Consider the following 25,496-nt stretch of genomic DNA (forward strand, 5'->3'; position numbering starts at 1 on the left):
CTGGATTTTATGGTGTCTCTGTGCAAATGGGCAATGCGTTCACGTGGGTCCTGATATATTTTTCAAATCTTCATATATAAAATATAACTATTTTATATGTTCGGTGGTTTAAAAAATCATTTCTAAAAGCTATAATGAGTCGTGCATTCTAATGTTTTATGGGGAACTGTCAGTGTTAGCATGTCAGGCAGTGCAATATGTAACCATTTTTGGTAATCGACTTTCTTGAACGGAGCTCGAAACTAATTTCGGGACCGGAATAAAACATGTGATTAGAATATGCGGTACTCTCTCCAATTTGAGATTTAAATTCGAAACAAAACAGATGTTGAACTATCTAAATTGGATATATCTAACCAAACTTTCTAATATCTACACAAATTAATTACTTATCGGTATAGACGTATAATTTTCTAAACAGATTTCTCATGAAAAGAATCAAGTGGTCTTTTTGGACAGTTTTTTCAACATTTTCCCAAAAATATAATATCATTCATTTACCTGTTGATATAGTTCCCTACGGAGTCATCATACATAGCGCGTAATTGCATATTAATAGGCTGATCGTGTTCTGACAGGCGAAGACACCTAAACTCAGAAAGTTCAAGTTCGGGCACAAGTGGTTTTAGAGAAATACTGCTTGGGGGCAGGAAAAAGAACATTAATTTACCGAATGACCAAAAGCTTATATTGTAATAATAAGCTTCCTACCTCTCCCATATGCGATGCATTGTACAATTAAAAAAAGGAGAAGAGGTGTCAGAGAGAGGGTAAGCATCGCTTGCCCCCATCTTCTGAAGGAAAACTGGATTCCCGTTGGACATTATCCCTTTCTTCTTCTGTAACAATACTTCCAAAAGCGGTTATCTCCCACCAAGCTTTCCTCGTGTGTTTCCACCTCCCTGGAAACAAAACACACACCGACGGGTTTCTTCTCAAAGTCCAAATCCCAACATCTCAAGATATTTGATCCAGAGATGGTGTGTATTGTATTAGGTTGGATGGCCAAATATCCACATTTGAAACCTTCTACTTCAAGGCTCCATCTCATAATTTTACAAATGACGACCTTTAGACCCACTAATTTACAGTACCATGTAAAGCATTCTCTGCATAGGTGGTGTGTGCATTTGGTCCTATGGATCGTATGGCTTTGCCCTTTCTTATCTTCAGATAAATAACATAATGAATTAATATAGAGAAAGTTGGGAGTTTGGGCATACTCTGGTGACTCTTTGGTCATGCTGGACTCCTCCACATGTTGTTCTTCTTGCAACACTTCTGAGATCTCATCAGACGCTAAGCGGTTCTGCCTTCTCATGCCGTCACAGAGGGGTTCCGATAGAGAAGCTGTGTTGCAATGACGTGAGATAAGATTTGAAAAACAGTTTCCATTCTTTTTACATTTAACAAACCTGTGTTTGGAATTGGATCTGCAAAACTGCTCTTGCTCAAGAGCTTATGGCACATCACTGTTCCCCCGAATTCCAAGAATGTAAACTGCAGAAAGTTTTTCCTCTCGCATTCAGACATCTTTGAAAATCCAAATGAGTTAGTCCAAGTTTTCAGCATGGATGGAACTGCAGGCAAGACCAGCCTCTCCACACCCAAGCTGGTAAGCACCTGAAGATCAAAAGATTTTTAAGATCAAAACTTTGACAACTTAGACATACATCAGGAAGAAGTTCTCAGGAGTAAGTAAAAGACCTTTTCAAGTTCATTCATCAAGGTCCGGCACATCCCAAGCTGGCGATGCTGAACTCTAGTACCAATTAGAGGGATTTCTGCTATCCTTTTTCCAAATATTCTGATGTAGGCAAACAAAAGGGAAGTCAGACTAGCATCTAAATTTTTGTACCACTCACAGGCCTCAAGATTCTAAAGTTTCTGTGATCTTATATGTACATGCTGTCCTGTAGCTATGACAAGGAGCTCTATATGAAACGTACCTTACATTTGCCACAGTAACTAGTTCATCATTTCTTTCCAGAACTACTGTGTAGAATCCTCTGAAATTTCTGCGCAAATAAGTTTTGACATGCTTAGGTCATTGTTCTTAGAGTCACGTATTTACAGGGATAGAACGCCATAAGACATTTCCACAAGTATCAATGCATTCCTCTCTTTTGTGTTTACTTACCCTCTGCTGAAAATAACATCTTCAGCAAGATCTCCCTGAGAGCGAGGATCCTTCACAGGCTCGAAAAGTTCATGCATCACATCAAGAGCAACACTGAGCTTGCAGTGATTCTCGGCCACGGTCTCAATATCAGAAGCACCAAGCCCATATACATCTGATTCCAAGGACTTCATCAGTTTCCAAGTTAGATTCTCCACACCCACTTCTCTAGGTTTTCCGGTAAGCTCCTCGAGATTTGTGAACATCTGGATTAACAATTAGGTCGAGAGCAATGGCAGACTAAACGATCATTCACGTGATTATGAATTAAGAAAGCATCTGATATGTAGTAAAAAACAAGAATAAGAGGCATATAAGGATTGATGTACCGTTGCACAGTCCTTGCTGCAAAACCAGTTTGATTCTATGACTGTTTCCAATGAATTTTTGGCATCATGATTAGGCAAGCAGCACACATGATCTATATAACCACAACACAAAGAAAAGAGGACCTTTAGAATGACCGAATACATAGTCTGACCCTTGTAGGAAAGAACCCCATACATTTAAGCTCGCATTGCTTGCAACTGATAGGCTGGCCCGCCTTGGTATATTTGCCAGTATCCTTGAGATCGATTTGTCCACAGCCACCACAACAGCATGATGGGCAGAACCAATCACCATCAGGAACATTCTAAAGCATCCGATTGAAACACAATAAGAAATCAGGTATCCACTACGAGAAGCAGCAAAAATTTCTTTTAGGGGAGAAGAGAAAGACACCTGTAGCCCAAGGCAAATTGCATGATATGAGGACGGACATCGATCACAGAGAATTAGCTCGCCACCATAGTGACAAACTGAGCAAATGTTATTGTTCTGCCCTGGGCACCATTTTCTTTTCAAAACATTACGTGTCCGTGCTTTTTTTCTCATTTTATAGGCTTCTACCTGGCAATCTAGAAGAGACCTTCCATCATCCAAGAAGATATTGGCTGCTGGTCTCCAGGATGTTCCACCAGCATGAACTTCGAAGCTGCTTACTGTGAAGATTTTACGGCAGCAATTACATTTTATACCTTCGCATGTTATTTTCCCTTGTTTTATCAAAGACATATCTATATTTTGGTGGCAACGTATATTTGCTCTCGGCAGAACCACATTGTTGTTGATGAGCCAGGAAAGTATACTATGCGGACTCTGATGCATGGATCTGGGAGTAATTACCTGTTGCACTCTTTGGCTTGATCTTAATACACGGGTTTTACCTCGACGACTGATGGTACAATTCCTAGGTTCCACTGGCATACTTGACTTTTTCCCCCGTCTCATATTCTGCTTGGAATTTTGCAAACTTGAGATTGCTCTTTTCTGGTTGGAGTTATATTTAAGGTTGGTATGATCCCTCTTCCATTTCTTTTTCAGTCTTCGGAAGCTTCGACATTCCATTTTTGGCTTCATCTTGGCATCGACATCCTTTTTAGACGCTGAGGCAGCTTTACTCGCACAAATATTGCAACTTTCTCTCTTGATATCCTTATATTTCCTAGGTGTTTGATATTTGAGCACTGTTTCAACAGACAGCTTCTTTCCACCATCATGAGTTACCCTCGATTGAGAAGCAGGCAAAGCCAAAACATAACCCTGTCCCGTGTTCTGGGTTTTATGCATTAGTTTATCATAAGGTAGAGAAGGAGGTTTAACTGTCACAGGAGGAGTCGAGGCTTCATCACATTTGATCAAATGGAGACATAGTTGACGAAGAGAATGCTCCGTTTGAGTTCCATCTGGTGAGATGTAGCGAAACCTGTGCCTCCCAGCTTCATCGGTCAGATGTTCTGTGATCCATCCCGTATATTTAAGATGCTTCCGGACATTTATGGCAGTATTCAGCGATGGTTTCCTAATATAATCTGACACAGCCTGTGGACATAATTCAGCAGCACAGTCAAAATGTTGCCAATTTCCACATTGCTTGGGATGCCTTATGTTTCGATTAGCGGTAATGGATTTTGAGCAGGAAACTTCTCCATCACAAATGTCAGATTCTCTGTCTGGAACACAAGTCAAGGCGGATAATGCGTGATGCCTCTGGCGTTCCAGTTTGGTGAGACAGGAAATCTTTCGTTCTTGTGGAGTGCTCACTTGTGTGCTCTCCTCGTAAGAAGTAAATATATCTAATCGGAGGCGTTTGTTGGGGTCATTAGCCAGCTTAGAAGTATGTTCAAATTCATCAAGAAATTGATTCATGGTGATTCTAAGATTATCATCAATCACCTTCAGCACCAAACTTTCCCATAACCGCCTAGTTGAACAAGTCCATTCCCTAATCCTCTCAAAACCCAATCTGTCTTGCACATCATACCAAAGTTGCTTCACCGAGACAGGAAGATAGTTCTCTTCCTCATATTTCTCAATCAACTCAAGAAACAACCAAGTCCCCCGAGGCTTCCATGTACCCCTAAACGCATCCCAGTCCAGAGTAAGACGTAGAGATGAAAGATCAACATTCATTTCATCACCCAAATCAGGCAAAAACACCCTCCTATCCTCGTTACCATCTCCATGGTCAAAAAGCACGCCTTCCCACCACACTCCACGGGAAAACACGTCAACACATTGTCCATAGGGAAGGTTCCATTCATCAATTTTCAGTTTTGGAGGCACAGGTCTTATACGTCCACGGTAGATGTCATATGAATTTGTGCGACTACAGCTCAAACCTTCCACTGATTCAGGAACATCCAAAATATCCATGAGACGATGAGTACCATCATCGTAGAGGAGGTGATCATATTTGACGCGGTGATATTGCTTTTCTGCTGCAACTACGGTTCCTGGATGCCAAGAACCGAGAAATCCTTCCTCAACACTCCTTACCTGCGCAATGCAACGGGTTATATTCAACCACTAGAAACCGCAACTGCCCTAAATCACAAGACGACGTCGAACTATACTCCCCAAAACCAGGATTTTGTGGGTTTATACCACTTGCATGTAGATTAGCCGTCACAAAAACATTGAAAATCGATGGCAGAAACTGATAAATCTCCAATCAAGAAAAATATTTCCCAGATTGAACAAGCATTTACACATGAGCCGACTACATGGAAAACTGTGGAGAGACTCTACTAAAATAACAACCAGGGCAGAATAAAAAGGAAAAAATCAGAGTTGATCTTATCAACTCGGTTCTATGATTGAAGTCAATAAAAGAGTTATATAGAGGGGGAAAGCACCTCAATAGAAAAAATCAACTAAAGTCGACATAAAATGTTCAAGTTGAACAGTTTGAAACAATCGAACCGTGAAAACTCAAAAAACCTCCCTAAACCCTACAACCAAAGGATCATCACAGAAACCGAATTCCGAGGAGATAGAAGCCAACATTGGATGCACATACCTCCACTTTTTCGCTGACGAGGAGATTTCTCCGGGTGATGCTCCGCTCGCCGCTACTGTTCCGGAGATTGGCCGGCTCTTCACCGCCGGCTGCCATTGATCTGGAAAGCTTTCGGGAGAGAAAAAATCCAAAAAGATTCGCTACCTTCCGGCTGTTTGGGAACGGAGAAAATGGCAGAGAATCTCACCGTTGCATTCGAGAGCCATCCATTTGCATTGCAGCACCCCTGTGTTTGTTTCCTCTTATGCAGCAGCAACTACTTTCTCCCCAAGTAACACGATTTTGGTGAAGAGAACAAATAATATAATATTAATAAATATAAAAAAAAGGCCCAAGTTCTTTTTGTGTACTGTGAATAATTATATCTTTTATTATTATTGTTATTGAATTGAATGCTAACAAAAGGAAAATCTAAGGCCGCAACATCTTCCCATAAAATCAAAATCTTTGATTTACCGAATCAGTGATCGCACTGTTTTCCTAATATTGTAGAAATCTTGGCCGTTGGTTTTACCACATCAGACGGCTATTGTCCAGCGGCACAGAAGAAAAAGAGGTCAAGATCCAATGGGTCGCGGTCCACTGTAAAGGAATGGTTTCACCCTAATTTTGAGCTGGCAAATTTTCGACCGTTGGATCCTCCACGTATCCTCGGTAGATCATAAAAATCACTGAATAGCCGGTAACCGAGTCAGTTCCATATCCACACACCATGAGCATCCACTATGACATCGGCCCATTCAAAAAATTTGGGCCAGTGGAAATTTTAATGTCTTTTACCTTATATTATTTCTCAAACCCATAAACATTTTACACAAATATAAAAAAAAAGTTTTTTACAATTTAACCTCCGATATCTTTCTGAAACTAGTTTGGTTTAAAAAACTTTATGGCTAAATTAATATAGTTTTATACTTAAAAAAAGCTGGTTATAATATAGTATATAAAAAAATTCTTGGACCCTCGAAGTAAACTACAACAACTATATTACTATTGGGTTAGTCATAGATATGGTCTCGTTGAAAGCATCCATTACTGTTTCGGCCCATTCGAAATATCAGGCCGATTGAAATTTCAATTTCTTTTACCATTATTCTTTCCCAAACCCATAAATATACTTTACTCTACTGCGTATTTTTTTACCCAACAATAATCTCCCTAGAAGAAAAAAAAAACATAGTTTCTGTGAAACTAGTTTGGTTTATAAAACTTTATAGCTAAATTAATATAATTTACACTAAAAAAATCTTATCAATCAAAATATGATTCAACGGTCCAAATACAATAAAAAAAGAGATTTTTTACAAAGAAAAAAATGTGCAGGAATGCCCAAGCTTTGTCGCGCCATTCTCGTTGAAACAATATTTTTATGTCTCTGGAATAAGTCATACATAATAATGTAATGTACAAACGACTGACTGACATAAATACAAACATTATTAATTTGTGAATAGGGAACCAAAGATTTTAGACCATTGAATGTTGAGACCGAGACGACGTCGTTTTCGGGCCGAGTCCAAGCCCTTATCCGTGGGCCACCGAACGGCGACGGGTCGACGAAAATGCTTCCACGTGTCATACATTTCGCGTCGTTGTCGGCTATCCAACGGAAAAAAGATATGATCGTGTGCAGCGAGGACCACAGTGAACAAGATAGTCTCAACCATTTACATTTGGCCGCGTGGACAATACTCCAAGTGATGCGACGGGTTCATTGGAATGGTTCGATGGGTCCTACATATTGCATCTTCCATTCAATTTTAGTCAGATTGTGGATTTCAGTGGGTCCCCATTCTTTGAATAGGACTTTCCTTTCGCCTTTTAGACGGGGAGGAAAAGACAACACAAAATTTGATAGAGAATTGTATTTTATTAAACGTGGAAATAGTTAAATTAATACAATTGAAACAATCTAAATCACAACTAACCTAAACCATGCAAATCCATTAAAATGTATTTTCCTTTTTTTAAAAATTCAACTTTCGACTGCCATCATATTGTCATGAAAATTTTATCGTTAAAGAAAAATAAAAATAAAAATATTCAACCCGAAACCAAAAAAAAATGAAGGTATTCAAATGCTTAAGGCACAGGCAGTCGTTTTAGCAAAATGGAAAAGTAAGTAGTTCATTTTAAAAACATGCTGACGATGCATGGATTTCCACGTCATCCACCCAAAACCAAGTAAACGCGTGAGGCGTGACAATGGTGGAGCATCGATTTCATGCGCGATGGTTCACGTATCTACCTTACGTGTCAGATTTTAATTGGTTCTAACGGAGATATTTGCATTTCAGGCTTCCCCCGAGTTCAATTCGAGGTTTTCAGAGGGAAAATAATAAAATAAATAAACAGGAAAGGAGGAGGAGGAGAAAAGAAAAGGAAAGATGGAGCTGATGGGTTCTTATGTGTAGCTCCGTTTTCCTCATCTTTTGTTCTTTTGACCTTAAGGAGAAAGCGACGAAAGATAACTCTTTTGGAAAGAGAGGTGGTGTAGTTAAAGGGGGGGAGTGAAGGGCGGTGGTGGGGGAGAAAAGAGTGAGGCTTCATCGTCTGTTTCCTGCGTGCGGATTCTCTGGTTTTCTAAAAGGTATTTCTCGCCCTCTCTGTCTGTTTGGTTGATGAGAAAATGCGAGAAAGCTATCAACTTTATGATTCGGGCGATTCGTATCTTCGTCTATCGGTGGCTGGGTATGTCTTTCACTGCGTAATTCGTTGTCCGTATCCGTATCTGTTTTTATTACCCAGTCAGTTTTGTCGATTGGCCGGCAGGAAAGGAGTTGAAGCCTCACTCTGTGTTTTGTTTTTTCGGTTCTTCACGCGTTGCCGTTTTAGAAATTTTCGTTATTAGTTTTGCCCCCTCGAAGATGCTTGGCTGCACTTATGGTTAATTATGGGTTGGTTAGTGTTGTTTATTTTTGGTTCGGCTGTTTAAAGCTGGAGAATCTACATCCAAAGTAACAAACTTTTCATTCTCTCCCCCTTTCTAATCCTTGAGGCTTCGTATATTTGTTTATTTTCTGTTCAACAAGCCGGTTTTTAATCGTTTCTTTCGTTCCAAATCTGCTTCGTATATATGTTTCGAAGGAGGGGGGAAAAACATTCGTGGCTTGTCTCTGGATGTCAAATATTTCCGTGTGACACAAATTTTGCAGGGAAGGTAAATTCAGAGAAGGCTTAGGCTTTGCCATGGGAGAGGAGCCGTCTCACCTCAAATCACCAGTTCTGCTGGAGTTGTCAGCCTGCAATGATCTCAGCGGCTTCGTGTCCCTACTCGAGCAAGAGGGTCTCCACAACATTGAACGGTCGAGTTTGTGGTATGGTCGGAGAATCGGATCAAGGAAGATGGGGTTTGAGGAGAGAACGCCCCTCATGATTGCTGCCGGATCAAGGAAGATGGGGTTTGAGGAGAGAACGCCCCTCATGATTGCTGCCTTGTTCGGAAGCAAAGAGATCGTGGCGTATATCATCAGAAGCGGTCGTGTAGATGTAAACCGCTCTTGCGGCTCTGATGGAGCTACTGCTCTTCACTGTGCGGTCGCTGGTTTCTCTTCAAACAGCCCTGAGGTGGTCAATCTTCTGCTCAAGGCTTGTGCAGACCCTAATTCTTATGATGCCAACGGTTACAAGCCGGTTGACGTGATTTTCCCGTCTTTAAGCCCTGTTTTCAGTTTGAGGAAGAAGATTCTTGAACGTTTGTTGAATGGGGATCATGATTTGATTGAGCTGGAGGACCTACAGGAACAAAGGGAGGCTTCAGTTTCGTCTCCACGGCCATCTGAGAAGAAGGAGTATCCGGTCGATCCCACTCTTCCCGACATCAAGAACGGTATATACGGTACAGATGAGTTTCGTATGTACGCATTCAAGATCAAGCCGTGTTCCAGAGCTTATTCTCATGACTGGACGGAATGCCCCTTTGTTCATCCGGGTGAGAATGCAAGGAGGCGTGATCCGAGGAAGTACCATTACAGCTGCGTCCCTTGTCCTGAATTCCGTAAAGGGTCTTGTTCCAGAGGTGATTCCTGTGAGTATGCCCATGGGATCTTCGAGTGCTGGCTTCATCCTGCTCAGTACCGGACTCGTCTCTGCAAAGATGAGATGAATTGCACGAGGCGGGTCTGTTTCTTTGCTCACAAGCCTGAAGAGTTACGGCCTCTGTACCCATCCACAGGCTCGGGCCTTCCTTCCCCGAGATCATCCTTCTCATCCTGTAATTCTTCATCCTCCTTTGACATTGGACCGATCTCCCCTCTTGGCCTTGGTTCATTAACGACTCCTCCGTTGAGCCCTAACTCTGTTTCCTCTCCGATTAGCGGAAAAACATGGATGAACTGGCCTACCAACATTCCCCCTACATTGTATCTGCCTGGTAGCAGATTGAAATCAACAATTAGCGCGAGAGAAATCGATTTTACCGATGATATTCCGGGTCTTTCCTCTCCAACTGGCTGGAAGCCGACTCCCGTGTCCTCTGCCTCATCGTTCTCGGGTGATATAATCGCAAAGAGCTTGAACAAGCTTGCTGGAGGAATAAACCAGACAAGCCTGAACGACATGTTTGGTCCTGATGACAGCTCGGGCTTGCAGATCAGACGCAACGCCATTAACTCGCATATGCATTCCAGTTACACCACATCAAACAGCCTTGCATCGTCTCCCATCGGGGCAAAGTCTTCATTTCCGATGGATTCACCCACCGTCATGACATCAAGAGCGGCGGCATTTGCCAAAAAAAGCCAAAGCTTTGTGGAACGCAGCAATGGCCAGAGCCGTCATTCTGCTATTTCATCAGTGACATCATCAACCTGCATGGACGATTGGGGCTCACCGGATGGAAAACTGGACTGGGGCGTCCATGGGGACGAGCTGCACAAGTTCAGAAGATCTGCTTCTTTTGGCTTCAGGGTGGGTGGTGGAACCAGACAGCTGGTCGAGCCAGTTGGTCTGGACGAGCCTGACGTGTCATGGGTGGATCCCCTTGTGAAAGAACCCTCGGAAACAAGGCTTGGTTCGGTCTGGACGGAGCAGTCATTCATGGAGGCAGAACAGACCGTGGCATGAATTCGTCAGCACTTAACTTCATTAACCGTTTTCTTACACCCTTTGGTTCACAAGCTGAATCTGCAGACAACTAGAAGCAGAGACGAGGAGAGGGGTCCAAGAACACTCAAGGTGGAAGCTAATCTGCTTACTTACATTGTTCAACGTTTATCATTTTCTTAGAACAAGAGAGAGAGAGAGAGAGAGAATTGCCATGTCTCTGTTGATAGAAGAACAGAGTGAGGGGGGCAAAAGGTTATGACCAAAACCTTTGAATCACCTTCTCCTTAGATTCTTTAGAATTCAGCTGAGTTATTGATTTATTTTTTCTCCCCTTAATGGGAAAAACTGCCATGTAATGTGTAAAAAAAAAAAAGAAACAAAGTTGTGTGTTATATAAACCGGTCTTGGATGATGAATCCATCTCTGTTTTCAGTGTTCTCTGTACACTTTGTGCCCACTTCTCTATGTTTTCTTTGATCACAAAGACACAAGGGAAGGGGGTGCTCCCATCTTATAGCTTTAAAGCAAATTTTGTCGGCTTCCGATCAATCATAGAGTTCACTGTGAAAACGGTTTTTTTTTTTTTAAAGGCATTTGTCTCAAGAACTCTTCCCTCTTAACTCAATATTGGTTAGTTAGATACAGATCTCTAACTGTTAATTCTTTGATAGTGGATATTCATTTGCTGCAACAGGCATGAATACAAGCCTCAAAACAGCAGAAAATAAACTGTATCCTTGGCATTTTAGCAAGTATTCTATTAGAATAATACATGATAATTTTATGACTGAGGGGTAGAGCCTCTACCATCTCCTTCATCTTTAGCACTCTTTGAAGTTACATTTTGTTTTCTACAAAGATTTGCAGTGCAGTGCGTCTGCTAAGTGTGATATTGTCTCTTGTAAAAGCTGATCCAATACAAGGGAGGCCACATCTTCTCTTATTCCTTCTACTTCTTCTTCCTCCTCCAACGTTCTTCCGAAATCCCACTTCCCTCCCTCCATCTCAGTTTCAGTGATTCTGCATATTTCAGGCCACGCCTCCTCTTTGTAACAGCCTCTCTTTGGGCTGATTTCAGGGTCAGCCTCGCTGGCTTCAAGTTCCGGTGATAGCCGTCTTCTCCAAGCGTTCTCTGCAACAAGAACAAAGGGCTTTATGTGCTTGTACTTTAGAGGCAAGAAACCAAAGAAAACAGCTACACCACTCATTCCTTTGGTAAAGAAGAGGCTACGATTCATAGGTCACAATGTCACAATCCTGATTCTCGAGTTTCAGAGTGCTCACCTGATTCTGGCATTTCTCCAGCGCCAACGAACCGATGATGATCAAGAACCGAAACAGGGCTCAAGTCTTTTTCTTCCTTGAGACATTTACGTTTATCCTTCACTGATTTCACTTCAGTCAGAACCAAAGTTTCATCTCCCGGCCGACGGCTACGCTGGTAACTCTCAACTGAATCTTGGAGCCTTTCACATCCAAAAGCGGCGTTCAATGCGGTTCCCTTGTTCTCTTTGTCTTCAAACTTCTCACTTCTGCTTTGTCTCAATTCCTCCTCTGTCCTATTGCTTCTGTTCTTCCACTTCTTTGATTCTTTCCCCTCCATGTCCATCCGGATCATCAATCTCTCTGTTTTGCTCTGCTGCACTTGCATTTCTCTTCTTGTTCTTGTCTTCTTACATCTTCTAGACCTCTCCCTCTTCGATTCTCCAAAGCTCATCCCAGATTCTCTGGTTTCTTCGAATTTTTCCTTCTCAAAGCTAAGAATGAAGAAATTTTCATCTTCAAGCTGAACAAAATCCGGAAGGTGGCGTAAAGCCAGGACGGATCTAGCTCGTCTGTGGTTCCCATGAATCTGGTCGCTGTCTCTCCTCAAACAATCAACGGAATTCAAGGAACGGTTCCTGGTGATCGATTTGGAGGCGATTGGGGTTCTATCAGTTGATGGCATTGAATCTAAACCCATGAGTCTGGCCACAAGCCCAGGCTCGTCGTATCCGGTATCTGTGGAACTGAATTCACGTAATTTCGTGTCGGAATCTGAGATTTGATCAGATGGGTAAGTAGGAGAGGCACGGGAACAGAGAAATCCACGGAGGATTCCCGATATGCACCGGAAAGCCTGAGTCTTGTTGCTGAATGAGTTGGAACGGAAGGAGGAGAGCGAAGAAGACGATGACTTCATGGTTTCTTTGGTGAGAGTAATGGAAACTAAGAGAGGAACATGGCCAATCGGTCAAGAGAGGTTGTGAGGAACAGAGCGGGAGCTCAGATTTGAACTCATATTCTGAAATAAATAAAAAAAAATATGATATTACTTTCTTTTTATGAGAGGAAAAGAGGAAAGCAACGGGAGAGAAGGGGGGTGTAGTGCACGCGCCTTGTAAAGTCAATTTCCCGGGAAACTTGTTGTCTTCCGGTGCCGGCTTTCTGTGACATTCCCTTTCACTGTTTCTCCCTGTCCCTACAGAAACGCTGTGTTTCAGAAAACAGTAAAAGAATTTGTTCAAAACTAACAATAAATTTTAAAATAATCTTTTTATCTTGATATTTAAGTTCTATTTTTTGTATATAAGATTTTTGGTTTTAAAAAATATAATCTATTTATATGTTACAAAAATAACTTCAAAATCAGGGGTGCTATTTACGGATTTTGAAATGATGGGGTGTGCATGGGATAAAATAGAAATCTATTGCTGATGAGCAAAATGCTCAAAAGATGAAAAAGAAAACTCCATCAGTTGCCAGTATAAGTATGCCCCTGGAGCCAAACAAGACGCATCGAGTCTCTCTTCTTTTTCTCCACACCATCGTCTCCCTCGATCTGCCTGAGATTTGATTTCGCCACAGTTGAGGCGACTGTTACTCCTATTTTAATCGGATCTGGTGATCCTCCGCCGTCGCCACTCCTGGACAAGTAAAGTTCTTCTCCAAGATTCTCATGCCCCACTTTGATTTCATCTTTATCGGCTGTTCGTCGCTCTCTGATCAATCCGAAGGGGAATGGCATTGGAGCTGTCGGGCACCGTTGAGATCAACTCATGGGTGTCCTGATCTTACAAGTTCGTTTGTTTTGCTGGATTTGACATTGGTGGCAATCAGTTTGAGTGTTGTTGATGTGTTTATACAATAAAAGGGCGGATCAATTCTCTGCATGGCAGTGTTTCTGAGCGTATAAACCCATCTTCTTTGGAATTTCTCTTGAAGATTTGATCCTTAGAGGCAACATACCAGGGCACAAGAGACTTGCCTTTCCTTACTGGCACTTCTTAGTTTTCCTTTCCCGGTGTTGTTTTTTCCCCAATGAATATATGTGCAAATGTTTGGCCTGAGGTTGTGTGAATGTGGAGAACCATGAAGAGACATCTTTCCCGGGATTGGATTGGATGCGGCCGGCCCCAGCTCCTAAACAGCTCATAGCTTAAGTTTGCGAATGTTGGTCAGGTGGCTCAAGGGATTATGAATGGATTATTGCACATTCAAAGAAGAATTGATACTGGGGTGAGGAACCTGTAAGCTATTGGTTTTACTTGGACACACAGGGATACAAACTACAAAGAAGAAGAAGCAGGGATGCATCAGTTTCGGACTGGAGCAGGAGGGACGGAGGGATCGTGCTTGGGATTGGCGGAGGGATCGCCGTAGTCATTCACCATCTCCCTCACCTTCCTCTCTCCTGTTCTTCTCCTCATCTCCACCGGTCCTCCTCCTCCTATCCATTCATATCCTCATACCCATGATTATACATATAAAACACTACTCAATGGATCAGGGGTTAGTGAGAGAAAAAGGCACCTGAAAGAGACAAGGGGTTCCGGGCAGAAGACTCCGCTGCGAATATCAGGACGAGACACAACACCACACGAACTCCACAGCCCATCCCTTCCAACCCGTCTCAACGATCTTCTGATCTGATCTGACTTGACTGTCTTGTGGGGAGGCTGTGTTCTGTGGTATATATCTTCTCTTGAAGAAAAGGCATGTGATCAGTGCTTATCTCTCTAGTAAAGCCAGCCCACCACCAAGCCTATCTCGACACGTGTCTTCTACGGCCCTGTTTACTGCTGCCACGTCCCACATCACCTCCATGCAAGTTTCTCATTTCCGTCTATGGATTGTTTTCCGCTCCCCATCATCATCAACTTGGACCTTCACAACTTGATCCTATGTTCTCATGCCAATTGCAACTTGTGAGAGAAAAAGCAAAACCACGTTTATTAAAAATGGGCCGCATTGCTTTGAGTTGGGCCTCGCCTTTCCCAATGGGCCCTTTTTTATTCGTCTCGTTAAATAAGGGTACCCAAACTTTTACAAAAATCCCAGATAAATATTCAAACTATAAAATTTTTAAATAAATATCTGAATTTTTTAAAAATCCTATATAAATATCTGAATTGTTTTATTTTTTTCTAAATCAATCAGATTTCGTTGACAGCGTTAAATTATATAACGGAATCCCGAAAAAACGATTATTTGATAATAAAAAATCATTATCATTATCCATATCACATGCCACGTCATCTACATCGGTTTAATATGTAAAATTACAATCAAAATTGAATCAAACCGGTTTGAAATTATTAAACCAATAAAAAAATCCTAAAATTCTAAAATCCCTAAAAATCCTAAAGTACTTCGTCTTCTTCCTTGTTGAAGTGAGAGAGAGTTGCAGAAGAGCTTTCATGGCACAACCTTCATCTAAATTTTTCCAGAGGCTTCCTCTCATCCACCTCCTTCTCATCCACCTCCTTCTTCTCATTAACCCTAAACCCTTGTCTCGATTCGATCTTCGCCATCAAGGAAACCATCTTTTTCGATTACAGCACAATATTTCCACTGCTTATCTCCGCCAACGCCATCGTGTCCCTTCCGTTTTACGCGTCGTTCGGCGAGATCTTTCACGACCCAGGCTTCAGAGATCCTGAAAATCTCCTCGAGGAAGATTCCCACGAGTGGTGACCCATGGAGGACTGAGAATGCGACGGAGATCCCATCGGACTTATCACCGGCGTCGAGTGGAAGGAAGACGTCATCTCTTATCATCCATCCCTATTGTCTTTACAAATCAGCTATCTCTCTCACTTTGGAAAGGAAGAAGACGAAGTATGACAGAGAAACCTTCCAATTTCACTTTAAGATTTTTAGGATTTTAGAATTTTAGGATTTTTTTATTGGTTTAACAATTACATACCGATTTGATTCAATTTTGATTGTAATTTTAAATATTAAACCGATGTAGATGACGTGTCATGTGACATGGATAATGATAATGATTTTTTATTGTTAAATAATCGTTTTTTCGGGATTCCGTTATATAATTTAACGTTGTCAACGGAATCTGATTGATTTGGAAAAAAATAAAACAATTCAGGTATTTATATAGAATTTTTAAAAAAATTAGGTATTTATTTGAAAATTTTATAGTTTGGATATTTATATGGGATTTTTGTAAAAATTTGGGTATTATTATGCGATTTTTCCTTTAAATAAAAAAGGGCATCACAGTTATAATAGACAATGGGCAGATCCAGGGGTCGATGGCGCCTGGTATTGCGATTCTGGGTGTGAGAGGGGATAAGCCAGTCCACGTGCCTTTGTTCTGCCATTCGAATCTCTAGTTTTCTCTGACATTGACACATTCTGCGAGTATTATATACTTAGAAGAATCTACCAACTATAAATGAGGATTACACTTGTAGCCACCCCTATTTATTGTGTGTGTGTATATATATATATAGTAGGTATATTTTCAATATTAGAATGTATATTTTCATTTCAATTGTATCCTTCCTTTTTTCTTTTTTTTTGGTAAACAATTGTATCCTTCTTTTTCCCGTTCTACAAATAATACTGCTGGGAAAGGAAGGAATATTTTAAAGATTTTTTTCCCCGAAATGAAACTATACCTGAATTTTGTGAAAATCATATATCAATTTTTAATACCTTGATGAAATATAAAAACTAAAATAAAATAGTGACGTGTTCCCACTTGTACAAGTATGTCGTTCGTGGTGTATATATATGTGCGCGTCTTGAGAGAGAGAGAGAGAGAGAGAGGATATGTCAATGTCCAAGAAGAAGATGAGCGACATGGAATCGTACCCACCGGTTCTGAGGCGTCTAATAAGCGAAACGGAAGATAATCCGGAGGAAGCTCCTGTTCTTAACCGGGACAAGGATATCCCCATCCCGGTCATCGACCTGGAGTGTTTGGACGCGGAGCTGCTGCGGGGAGCATGCAGGGACTGGGGAATATTCCGTCTACAGAATCACGGGATACCGTTGACGGTGACGTCACGGCTGCAGGGGATCTCGAAGGCGCTGTTGAGTCTGCCGTTCGAAACCAAACAGTTGATGACGTCACCGGTCTCATACTTCTGGGGGACACCTGCCTTGACTCCGTCGGGGAGTGCCCTTGGGAGGGGCACTGCTGACGTCATCAACCTGGTCGAGGGCTTCAACGTTCCTCTCTCCCATCTCCGAGACGATGCTCATCGTCAGCATCAGCATCCATTGCTCGAGCCTTTCAGGTACCCCCCTTCTGAGTTGCTCATCTATATTTTATTTTATTTATTTGGACCGTATCATATTATAAATCCCGCAGTCCGTTTCTAGAGTGTCCCTGACATTTTATTTTATTTCTCAAAAAAATGTGCATGCGCGGACCGATGAGCAGTATCATAAAATCCAATCATAATCATGATCGGGAATTTTAAATCGCATATTATATTACATATGGAGAAATAAATGATTTTGTAACCCATCCATATGTGTAGTTGCCCTGCATGTGGTATATATATTGTATATAATTGATGATACGGGATGCTTGGATTGACATCCGAACGAACACAGGCAGACACGAAATGACATACTCCGTTTAGATTGACAAGATGCTACTCTTTTTTAATATATATATATATATATATATTTTTACGATGACAAGATGCTGCCTTATCGTTCGCATAAAAAAAAATATAATTGTACTACGCATATATAGATACAGATACAGATACAGATACAGATACATATTTATATTCTATATAAAAGAAATCACCCAATTGTAAAAAAAGGTATTGGTATATTTTTAAATATTTTTCATCGTAAATTGATAGCGATAGACATGCTCCTTCACGTGTTTAACATGCATTGATCCAATAACTTTTCTTTTTATTTTATTAAAACACACAGTGTAACCCTAATTTTATATTGAGTTATCATGTTCATATTTCGAATGGGCAGAGAATTGATGGATGAATACGGGAGGCACCTAAGTAGGGTTGCAGAGACATTATTCGAAGCGATCTTACGAAACCTGAACCTAGATATCAAGAGATCGGAGTATCTGTCGGAGGCGACGGGCCTCGTCCGAGTGTACAGGTATCCGGGGATCTCGGGAGAGGCCTTGGGGATGGAGGTTCACACCGACAGTTCGGTCCTATCGATATTGAGCCAGGACCAAGTGGGTGGGCTTGAGTTCATTAAAGATGGTGAGTGGTTCCATGTCCAGCCTCTTCCCAACACCCTCATCGTCAATCTTGGAGATATGATGCAGGTACGTACCCTCTACCATTTAAGCTTCCTTTTCTTTTTTGTCACGTTCTTGGAACCCCTCGCTCGATTGCCGACAATGGCTAGATGTGCGGTTGGAATAATATATAAAAGGGAGAAACTCCGTGTGCTTTTCCAAGTGGGTATATCTGTTGAGATCCTAGGTTATGGATCTACCTTGTACGGTTTGTCCATATAAAGTGGAGAGAATTGCGGGGCATTGTTTGTTTCGTACGTAGTAGAGTTTTTTATACATCGTACGTGCGTGTGCGCATTAAATAAAAAAAAAATGGGAATGATGATCGACGACAGGCGATAAGCAACGACGAGTACAGGAGCGTGGAGCACAGAGTGGGGATGAGGAAGGGGAGAGAGAGACAGTCGATATGCTACTTCGTGTTCCCGGAGAAGGACAGAGTGATAGAGTCGTCTCGTTACAAGCCTTTCACTTACTCCCAGTTCCAAGCGCAGGTCCAGCTCGACCTCCACTCCCTCGGCTCCAAGGTGGGCCTCCCCAGGTTCCTAGCCTCTCCCCCCTCCTAGCTCCTCTCTGCCTCTCTCTCCTATCATATCATAAATGCTGCCTTGTTCAAACAATATCTTTATATATATGCACTCCTTCAACATCACCTTCTCAATGTTATTCCAATTCTTCTTAAAATTTTGCGTCTTAGAAAAACGAAACCAAGCGACAAACTATTACCTTGATAGGAAAAAAAAAAAAACGATGGAATATGATTGTCTTATTTATTTGTCGTAAACAAATCAAACGAAAACTGACGGCCGGATACTATTGTAGGCCCATAATAAAGGCCCAGACCCATTATTTTAGGCCCATATTTGAGGCCCAATCGCAGGAGAAGTCTTAACACGCCATTTCATTCTCACCCACAAGATTCAAACGTTTCCTGTATGGTTTTTCCCCATCCTCGTATCCACAATAATCTCCTCGCCAATCTTGTTCTTCCTTCAGTGTTGGCATGGCAACCCCCTTCCCCCAAAAAAAAAAAAAAAAAAAAAAAACACACAAAAGCCTCTGGACCATTCGGAGGGTCCGCTCGTTACTGAAAAACGCTCACCGTCCTTTTTTAAGTCTCCTAAAGCTGCTGAACTAATTCACGACAAAGGAGTGAGATACTCAGACGAACTGAAATCTCATGAGAAGCCTGACAGTTCCTAAACTCTCCCCTTTGCAGTCAAAAAGCGGCACAGAGCGTACGCCGCTTCTCAGCTCTGCCACGGGCAAACACGTCTGCCCGGCAAAATCATCTTTCTCTGGCATGTTGTAGTCGTGAACTTCAACACGCAGAAGCGCCATCTCTGGAACCGTCAACTTGAACGCGAACTCCTCGTCCCACAAAGGCTCCCAACTGTTGTCCCTTTTCTTCGTTCTCTTCATTGTCTTATCACCCGGTGCTCCTGCTATCCCCACCTGTTCATGTACCGTATGAACGATCACATCTATGGCGGAAAAATCACGTGTAAGACTTGAAATGGCGCGTTAACTTACCCTTGCATAGAAGTTAGGAGGAGACCGTGTGTTTAAACACGTCTGCTGAAATCCCGAATCCCATCCGTTTCCCATGTACACTTTCACTCTAAGGGTGGTCTTTACCGGTATTTTTGCTTTTGGATCGAAGACTTGCCCATCCGGACCTAAGTTCATCAGAATGTCAGGCTTTTTCACATACCCACAGCTGCCATTTGCCCTGAACATCCCGTGCATCAACCACAGAGCTCTTCCGTAACCCTGAAATAAGGCTCGAGATTGCATGTGAGATAGTTAAAAAAAAGGGATTCTTTCAGGTTCTTGTATTTCAGATTTTGCTTAATGTGAATAGGATTGAGAGAGAAGCACCTGCATGTTGAAAGCAACCATTTGAGCTCCATACATCCAACCAGTAAAGGGCTTGTAGTTTGAGGAATTAACCCGGGAGGCCTTGGGAAATATCCTCAACAGATTCTTCTGCGTGAATCTAGATTTCGTACACAACGTAAAATTCCTTTTAGCACAGAACAAGAAACAAAAAAAAAGGAGCTTAGAGAATTGACTCATTAGCAAGTGATACATACTTAACGACTTCAGCTCCGTAGATTTCAGTTGCTTTCTTGAACTTCTGCTCTCTCAAGCTCAAGCGTCTAACACCACGGGTATCAATCATAAGCGCTTCCTTTAATCCATTTTTTGCATTTCCAGAAGGAATAGCTATCAGAAGTTTGTATGTGAGTATGCCTCCTACTCGGAATTCTTGGTCAAATTCGCTGTCACCAATGGACAGATTGCATTCACTTGTCCTGTCCTCGGGCTGCAAGTCCATTGAGTAAAGAAAAAAGAAGACTTCAGAAAAGTGAAGAGAAATACGATCACATGAAGAAATTAAGACATAGATGGACTAATAAATACCTTTTCATCATCAGCTTGTTCTGTTGAAGCATGTGATGAGGCTTTTCCCGATACATCTGACTCAGAATCCTTGTCTTTTTTCGAGAGTTTCTCTTTTGGAAGTTTCGTGGATATTACAATCTTGTACCTGAGATCTTCTGGTGAAGGAAACTGTTTTAAACAACTGGATTCAGGAACATACACCATGTCCCCAAACGTCTCCTTGATCATCTGCAGCCATAGACAGGACCAGAAGAAGGACGTCAAAAAACTTGTTCAATTCATTACACTCCAGAAAAAGAAAAACAAAGATGAAACAAATTAGTACACCTCGGCTGCTTTGGATTGAAGATCAGGGGTCAGATGATCTTCCAGAGTCAAGATCACGGGATACACAGACGACGAAAAGGCATGATCCTTAATGGACCTCAAGCATCTGATCAGTTCCACTGGAGGTGTCCAGGCCCTAAAAGCATTAGCAGGCATGAGAAAACATCAGAATGTTCCTATTTCATGATCTTTTTTTGTCAATGCATAACATCGCAGATCAGTGTTTTACCAGCCATGCAGAACAAGAATATCATCCTTAGTGGAGTTTGGCCACAGATCAAGTTCAAGAGCTCGAACACCTCGCTTCAATGCCTTGATGAGAGGGACGTCACTGCACTTGCTGCTGATTTGGTTTCCCGTCAAATAAGAGTTATGGCCCGTGTATATGAAATAGTTGGACAATGGAGAACTCATGTCCTGATGCACCTGGATATACACATGGGTTCGAGAGAACAAGATGAGGAAGTATTAGAAGCGAATGTCCAGATATACATACACTACTTTGCACGAACAAACTTCGTCTCCAAACATTGCTGAGTGAAAGGTGCATTTGCAAACCCTCACTTTCCTTTGTAAATAAAAGTGATTGAAAAATCACAAACACGCCTAAATGTACATCAAACGGCTTTTGTTTTATCGTAAGCAAGAAATGAACATTCAAAACGGCTCATCATCATCATCTCATATATGTTTTCTGAAGCATATATTCCAGTTTTCTTTCTTGATATTCAGATGGAACAGTACAAATAAAATTGACTAAGGAATGAAAAGATCTCCCAGAAGAGACTTTAGGAAACATACCTTGTTAGCAATTGGGGCATTGAGATCAGTCGAGAACAAGAAATAGAAGAAACCATCAAGATTGAGGGTATGCCTCATGAACTTAGTGATATGATGCCTCGCATGCACGACTTGCTCTATGATCTTCTCTGCTTCCGACACCGACACACCGGTCTCGCCCTGCACTTCAACCAAGAACCGACTCAGCTGCTCAGCCGTCATGTGGGCCCCACCCTCCGCATATTCTGCGAAAGCTTCCTCCACATCAGGAGGAGTTTGGCCATTGATCCTGAACTCACCAGTGAAACACAAGCCCATTCTGTACTTTCCCTTATCTCTCTTCATCTCAGTTCAAGAAAAGAGCAAAACAAGGCGTTTGTACAATAACACTTCAAGCTGCTGATGAGATATTTTCAAGTGGAGTGCCTTTTCCAGTCAATGACTTGTCTGTATTTATATTTATTCTCTCCTCGGATCATGCAGAAAGTTCATGGATTTTGCCTCATAAAATAACTCCTGCAAATCTGCATGATGTTCATGTTTTGGTTAGTTGCATTTGAAGCTTTTCTGTTATTTCTGACATTATTATATTTATAGTGGAATACCCCTGTAGTCTGTATAATATATATATATTTTCCCCACCTTTCCTAGGTGCTCCTCACCCTTTTTCTATATATTCCCAACCATAAAGTTAAAGCCCTCGTTCTCGTAAATATCATGGTATCAAACACTCACACGTTTAGATAACATTCCACGGGCTCCATAGACAGAACCTAGCCTTCACTCACACGTTCACCAAGTTCTCTCTACACATAAGACTGTTCCATGTCGAAGACACTTAACTATAGACTTCCAGAAATGAAAATGCACTTTCCTAAGGTACTACAAGATCATGATTCTCAAGCATTACAGATGGTTTTTTTTTCTGTCTTTTTATCCCAAGGTGCTTTCTTTCATATTTCACGGTAGGTGACATCTTTCTAGTCGTTATTATTCTCCTATAAAGTTGTAGAGTTTTAAAAAACTCTGCAACTTGCGAAAGCGTCAAAAGATAAAACAGAATCAAGAATCAGGCTTTCTTCTCTAATAAGGAGACGGGCGGTGGTCTCTACCCAAGGACTAGAGAATAAATGCCTATACGCGTATTCATGTGTAAATAAATATAAAGTAAACACGAATGGAATTTGCTTCATTACGCAAAAGAGATTCAGACCGCAACAAAAGATTCCAGAATATATGCTCTTCCGTGTAAGTAACATGTGTTTAGCGCGGCAACACAATAGTAAGTATATATTGTTAAAGATCCTATTAGTCTCACGCGTATAAGCAAAAATCCTTAAGCTATCCAATAACAAACAATCCAGAGGAGGAAATAAAAATAAGAGATGAAGATTATGCTTTTATGAGAAATTTCTCCAGTGTGATATTTTCACAAGAATTTTCATGGTTCAGAGGATGTGTGTTAATGGAGCAAAGGAAGAAGAGCCTTTCTTACGATAAAGAATAAAAACAGTCCATCCCCAGAAGTTAGAACACTTGATAGAATGGATATAAACAATAGGGAAAACAAAGAAATCAAGAAAGGATCGACAGATTTCTCAGGTTAGTTTCAAGTTTCAGCTTCATTCCTCGATAAAAGGAAACTATCTATGAAGAAACAAAGAACAGAGTTTTCCAAGAAAAAACCATTAAAAGAATAAACAAAGTATACAACATATAGCATGAAAACAAAGATGTATAGAGATGAATGAATACACGCACCACGTAGGAGTCTAGGACATAATCGAAATGCATGAGAAGTCGAGTTGAGCTGTACTTCTCGCCCTTTTGATCAAAGAGTGTAACAGCACGCAAACTCTGTCTTATTTCAGACTCCAAAGTCATCTTTTTCAGAAATGTCATACTCGTAGACTTCAAAATGATGAAGCAAAGCAACTTCGGGAACGGTTAAGTGGAATGTGGACTCTCATTCCAAACAGGTGTCCAGTTATTGAACCTAAGTTCTGTTTTCACCATCCCCTCATCAGCAGGTACTCCGGCAATATCAGCCTGTATGTTAATTTATAGATCAGAATCAAACACTATTCAGGCTGAAACAAGTTATAACCACAGAAAAAGACTGAAAGTGAGTCAATGTACTTTTAACGTAGGAGTCTGGAGGAGAAGACAAATCGGTGTGAAGTCCACTTGCCACCCGTCTCCCGTACAGGCTTTTGCCTGCATGTTAGAGCTTAAGCAAGAAAGTTGGAGCATACAGAGAGAAACCAACGGTCCTTCACAGTAGCTTGACATATCTCTAATGTTTTCTTCACCATCAAATTAGCTTGGGGATCAAAACTTTACCACTGGGACCTATATTCATAAGAAAATACAGCTTTTGACGTTTTGACGTAACCCCACCCTCCGTTTGCTCTAAAACATCCAATGCATTAGCCACAATGCTCTGCTAAAACCTTTTGTGTATTTCGTAGCCCATTCTTTGGTTTCCCAGCAGGCCTGACATTTACTCTGGTGCTGTCAACAGGCCTGACATTTACAACGCACATACCTCCTTATCTTCATCGTCTTGGTTTCGGTTATATTTTTTGAGAACCCTAAAACCACTTGCAGAAGGCATAATTTCAGTAAAATAAATAGCGCACACATAAAAACAAAGTTTCCGATGCAGAGATTGGTTGCTCGAATTGGTATTTGGTAATCACTTCTGGGAAACCAGAAGTTGTTTTCGATTCATATGCCCCACAAATAACAAACATTCTCGAGTTCAGATTGGATACCTTCCATGTTTAACAGAGACATCGTCTTTACCATAGGGCCTCAAATCTAGCTCAATCACCCTCATGCCACATCTCAAAGCTTATACGATCGGAACATCACTCCAGTTGCTACTGACCTGGTTTCTAGTCAAGTAGGAATTGTGGCCGGCGTATATGAAGTAACGCAATAGAGGAGCTTTCGTATCACGATGGACCTGAATATTACAGCTTTGCATTGAATAGATGCACTGAAATGGCTAATATATGAACAACACTGAATACTTAGCTCTAACCAAAACCAATAATCTGCAACTGATTCTAAGTCCTTTGCACCTTATCAGGTAACTCAAATTTACAGTTAGAACTGAAAGATCCTCAGACGCAACCCGAAAAAAGTGTTAAGCTTTTCATTGCAACTAATACAACTCTAACATATAAAGCAACTAAAGGGGAATTTTCTGTTTTTTAACAGGCGAATCTAACAGCGAGTTTTGGAAATGGCAATGAAACCCAAAATTCAGAATCCAAAGTTCCAAAACTTCATCCCTTTCTCTGTGTGTTCCCCTATTGGCAAGTTGACAAAAAAAACGTAGCCAAAAACGTAGCGAAAACCCTAAATTCCTGTTATTTTCCGGCAAAATCCGTCAGAGGGCATCCAAAAGTAATTAAAAATGCATGAGAATCCGGTCAAGAAAAAGCCAGGAAAACTAAATGCCAACAAACAAGCAGCACCCAGGATGCACTACTTCAAGAGTCGTTATCGCACTTTCCCGGGAAACAAACAAGAGATGACCAGCAGAGTTAACCTGATCACCGATCGGTGTAAGAGCTCAATGGATAAGAGGAAATAGTTGAAGACGTCGAGTGTGAGAGATCGCACCTCATCGACGATCCTTCTCCACCGCTGTACCTGCCCATCCGACAGGAACCGTCGCTTCCCTCCCGACGAAATCGACACAGAAAAGGAAAAACTGTTACTGTAACATTAGCATATGCGCTACTCGTCACTTGGACTTCCGAGCCCATTGACTTAATGTTAAGCCCAATTTGGCCCATAGGTCACCACGTGGCAGACGCTGATTGGATCATTTACGTCATCTATGCTATAAAGCAGGAGAGGGAAAAACACCCTCC

The 25,496-nt window shown here is 41.4% G+C and overlaps 5 protein-coding genes and 1 long non-coding RNA gene across 12 annotated transcripts; 2 read left to right on the top strand and 4 right to left on the bottom strand.

Annotated features, from left to right (window-relative positions):
- Window positions 1–109: 109 nt before the first annotated feature.
- Window positions 110–5,766, bottom strand: LOC104810704. 2 transcript variants are annotated; one of them, XM_010537066.1, is made up of 10 exons: window positions 5,523–5,766; window positions 2,903–4,999; window positions 2,684–2,813; window positions 2,509–2,600; window positions 2,141–2,385; window positions 1,950–2,018; window positions 1,708–1,807; window positions 1,416–1,623; window positions 1,224–1,350; window positions 110–902 (listed from the first exon to the last, which is right to left on the bottom strand). In XM_010537066.1, exons 1-10 carry the CDS (start codon window positions 5,616–5,618, stop codon window positions 824–826), a joined length of 3,243 nt encoding a protein of 1,080 aa, XP_010535368.1. In that variant the 5' UTR covers window positions 5,619–5,766; the 3' UTR covers window positions 110–823. The 2 variants fall into 2 exon arrangements, 1 of the variants encoding a protein (XP_010535368.1); XR_771331.1 differs by lacking the exons at window positions 110–902; window positions 1,224–1,350 and having other exon boundaries at window positions 1,531–1,623; window positions 1,955–2,018.
- A 2,355-nt stretch (window positions 5,767–8,121) lies between these two features.
- LOC104810707 (zinc finger CCCH domain-containing protein 66) lies at window positions 8,122–11,012 on the top strand. Its single transcript, XM_010537069.1, has 3 exons — window positions 8,122–8,213; window positions 8,678–8,867; window positions 8,919–11,012. Exons 1-3 carry the CDS (start codon window positions 8,152–8,154, stop codon window positions 10,584–10,586), a joined length of 1,920 nt encoding a protein of 639 aa, XP_010535371.1. The 5' UTR covers window positions 8,122–8,151; the 3' UTR covers window positions 10,587–11,012.
- A 206-nt stretch (window positions 11,013–11,218) lies between these two features.
- LOC104810708 lies at window positions 11,219–12,848 on the bottom strand. The gene is made up of 2 exons (XM_019202289.1): window positions 11,853–12,848; window positions 11,219–11,700 (listed from the first exon to the last, which is right to left on the bottom strand). Exons 1-2 carry the CDS (start codon window positions 12,748–12,750, stop codon window positions 11,420–11,422), a joined length of 1,179 nt encoding a protein of 392 aa, XP_019057834.1. The 5' UTR covers window positions 12,751–12,848; the 3' UTR covers window positions 11,219–11,419.
- A 1,166-nt stretch (window positions 12,849–14,014) lies between these two features.
- LOC109115999 lies at window positions 14,015–14,705 on the bottom strand. The gene is made up of 2 exons (XR_002024064.1): window positions 14,361–14,705; window positions 14,015–14,277 (listed from the first exon to the last, which is right to left on the bottom strand). It is a non-coding gene; the product is annotated as an uncharacterized LOC109115999 (long non-coding RNA).
- A 1,881-nt stretch (window positions 14,706–16,586) lies between these two features.
- On the top strand, window positions 16,587–19,136 carry LOC104810711 (gibberellin 2-beta-dioxygenase 8). Its single transcript, XM_010537080.2, has 3 exons — window positions 16,587–17,095; window positions 17,805–18,117; window positions 18,426–19,136. The coding sequence occupies exons 1-3, from the start codon at window positions 16,626–16,628 to the stop codon at window positions 18,654–18,656; spliced, it is 1,014 nt and encodes a 337-aa protein (XP_010535382.1). The 5' UTR covers window positions 16,587–16,625; the 3' UTR covers window positions 18,657–19,136.
- LOC104810710 (phosphoinositide phospholipase C 5) lies at window positions 18,844–25,347 on the bottom strand. Of its 6 annotated transcripts, none has more exons than XM_010537078.2 (12): window positions 25,169–25,324; window positions 24,384–24,577; window positions 23,746–24,132; window positions 23,368–23,655; window positions 21,628–22,130; window positions 21,056–21,252; window positions 20,827–20,962; window positions 20,518–20,727; window positions 20,187–20,419; window positions 19,972–20,089; window positions 19,624–19,863; window positions 18,844–19,545 (listed from the first exon to the last, which is right to left on the bottom strand). In XM_010537078.2, exons 5-12 carry the CDS (start codon window positions 21,949–21,951, stop codon window positions 19,252–19,254), a joined length of 1,752 nt encoding a protein of 583 aa, XP_010535380.1. In that variant the 5' UTR covers window positions 21,952–22,130; window positions 23,368–23,655; window positions 23,746–24,132; window positions 24,384–24,577; window positions 25,169–25,324; the 3' UTR covers window positions 18,844–19,251. The 6 variants fall into 6 exon arrangements, with proteins under 6 accessions (XP_010535380.1, XP_010535377.1, XP_010535376.1 ...); XM_010537075.2 differs by having other exon boundaries at window positions 23,746–24,200; XM_010537074.2 differs by having other exon boundaries at window positions 23,746–24,209.
- Between the last annotated feature and the right edge of the window lie 149 nt (window positions 25,348–25,496).

Source organism: Tarenaya hassleriana, unplaced genomic scaffold (genome assembly GCF_000463585.1).
Source record: "Tarenaya hassleriana unplaced genomic scaffold, ASM46358v1 Cleome19, whole genome shotgun sequence".
Taxonomy (NCBI): Eukaryota; Viridiplantae; Streptophyta; class Magnoliopsida; order Brassicales; family Cleomaceae; genus Tarenaya; species Tarenaya hassleriana.

Coding starts and splice junctions, on each gene's coding strand:
- LOC104810704 (XM_010537066.1), bottom strand. CDS start 5,618: ATGGCAGCCGGCGGTGAAGAGCCGGCCAATCTCCGGAACAGTAGCGGC. Junction 5,000..5,522: donor TCGTCAGCGAAAAAGTGGAG/GTATGTGCATCC, acceptor TGCATTGCGCAG/GTAAGGAGTGTTGAGGAAGG. Junction 1,808..1,949: donor GTTACTGTGGCAAATGTAAG/GTACGTTTCATA, acceptor TGCCTACATCAG/AATATTTGGAAAAAGGATAG.
- LOC104810707 (XM_010537069.1), top strand. CDS start 8,152: ATGCGAGAAAGCTATCAACTTTATGATTCGGGCGATTCGTATCTTCGT. Junction 8,214..8,677: donor CTTCGTCTATCGGTGGCTGG/GTATGTCTTTCA, acceptor CAAATTTTGCAG/GGAAGGTAAATTCAGAGAAG. Junction 8,868..8,918: donor GGAGAATCGGATCAAGGAAG/ATGGGGTTTGAG, acceptor GGATCAAGGAAG/ATGGGGTTTGAGGAGAGAAC.
- LOC104810708 (XM_019202289.1), bottom strand. CDS start 12,750: ATGAAGTCATCGTCTTCTTCGCTCTCCTCCTTCCGTTCCAACTCATTC. Junction 11,701..11,852: donor TGGAGAAATGCCAGAATCAG/GTGAGCACTCTG, acceptor TTCTTGTTGCAG/AGAACGCTTGGAGAAGACGG.
- LOC104810711 (XM_010537080.2), top strand. CDS start 16,626: ATGTCAATGTCCAAGAAGAAGATGAGCGACATGGAATCGTACCCACCG. Junction 17,096..17,804: donor CCATTGCTCGAGCCTTTCAG/GTACCCCCCTTC, acceptor TCGAATGGGCAG/AGAATTGATGGATGAATACG. Junction 18,118..18,425: donor ATCTTGGAGATATGATGCAG/GTACGTACCCTC, acceptor GATCGACGACAG/GCGATAAGCAACGACGAGTA.
- LOC104810710 (XM_010537073.2), bottom strand. CDS start 21,951: ATGAAGAGAGATAAGGGAAAGTACAGAATGGGCTTGTGTTTCACTGGT. Junction 20,963..21,055: donor ATTCTTGTTCTGCATGGCTG/GTAAAACACTGA, acceptor TAATGCTTTTAG/GGCCTGGACACCTCCAGTGG. Junction 20,090..20,186: donor TACGGAGCTGAAGTCGTTAA/GTATGTATCACT, acceptor TACGAAATCTAG/ATTCACGCAGAAGAATCTGT.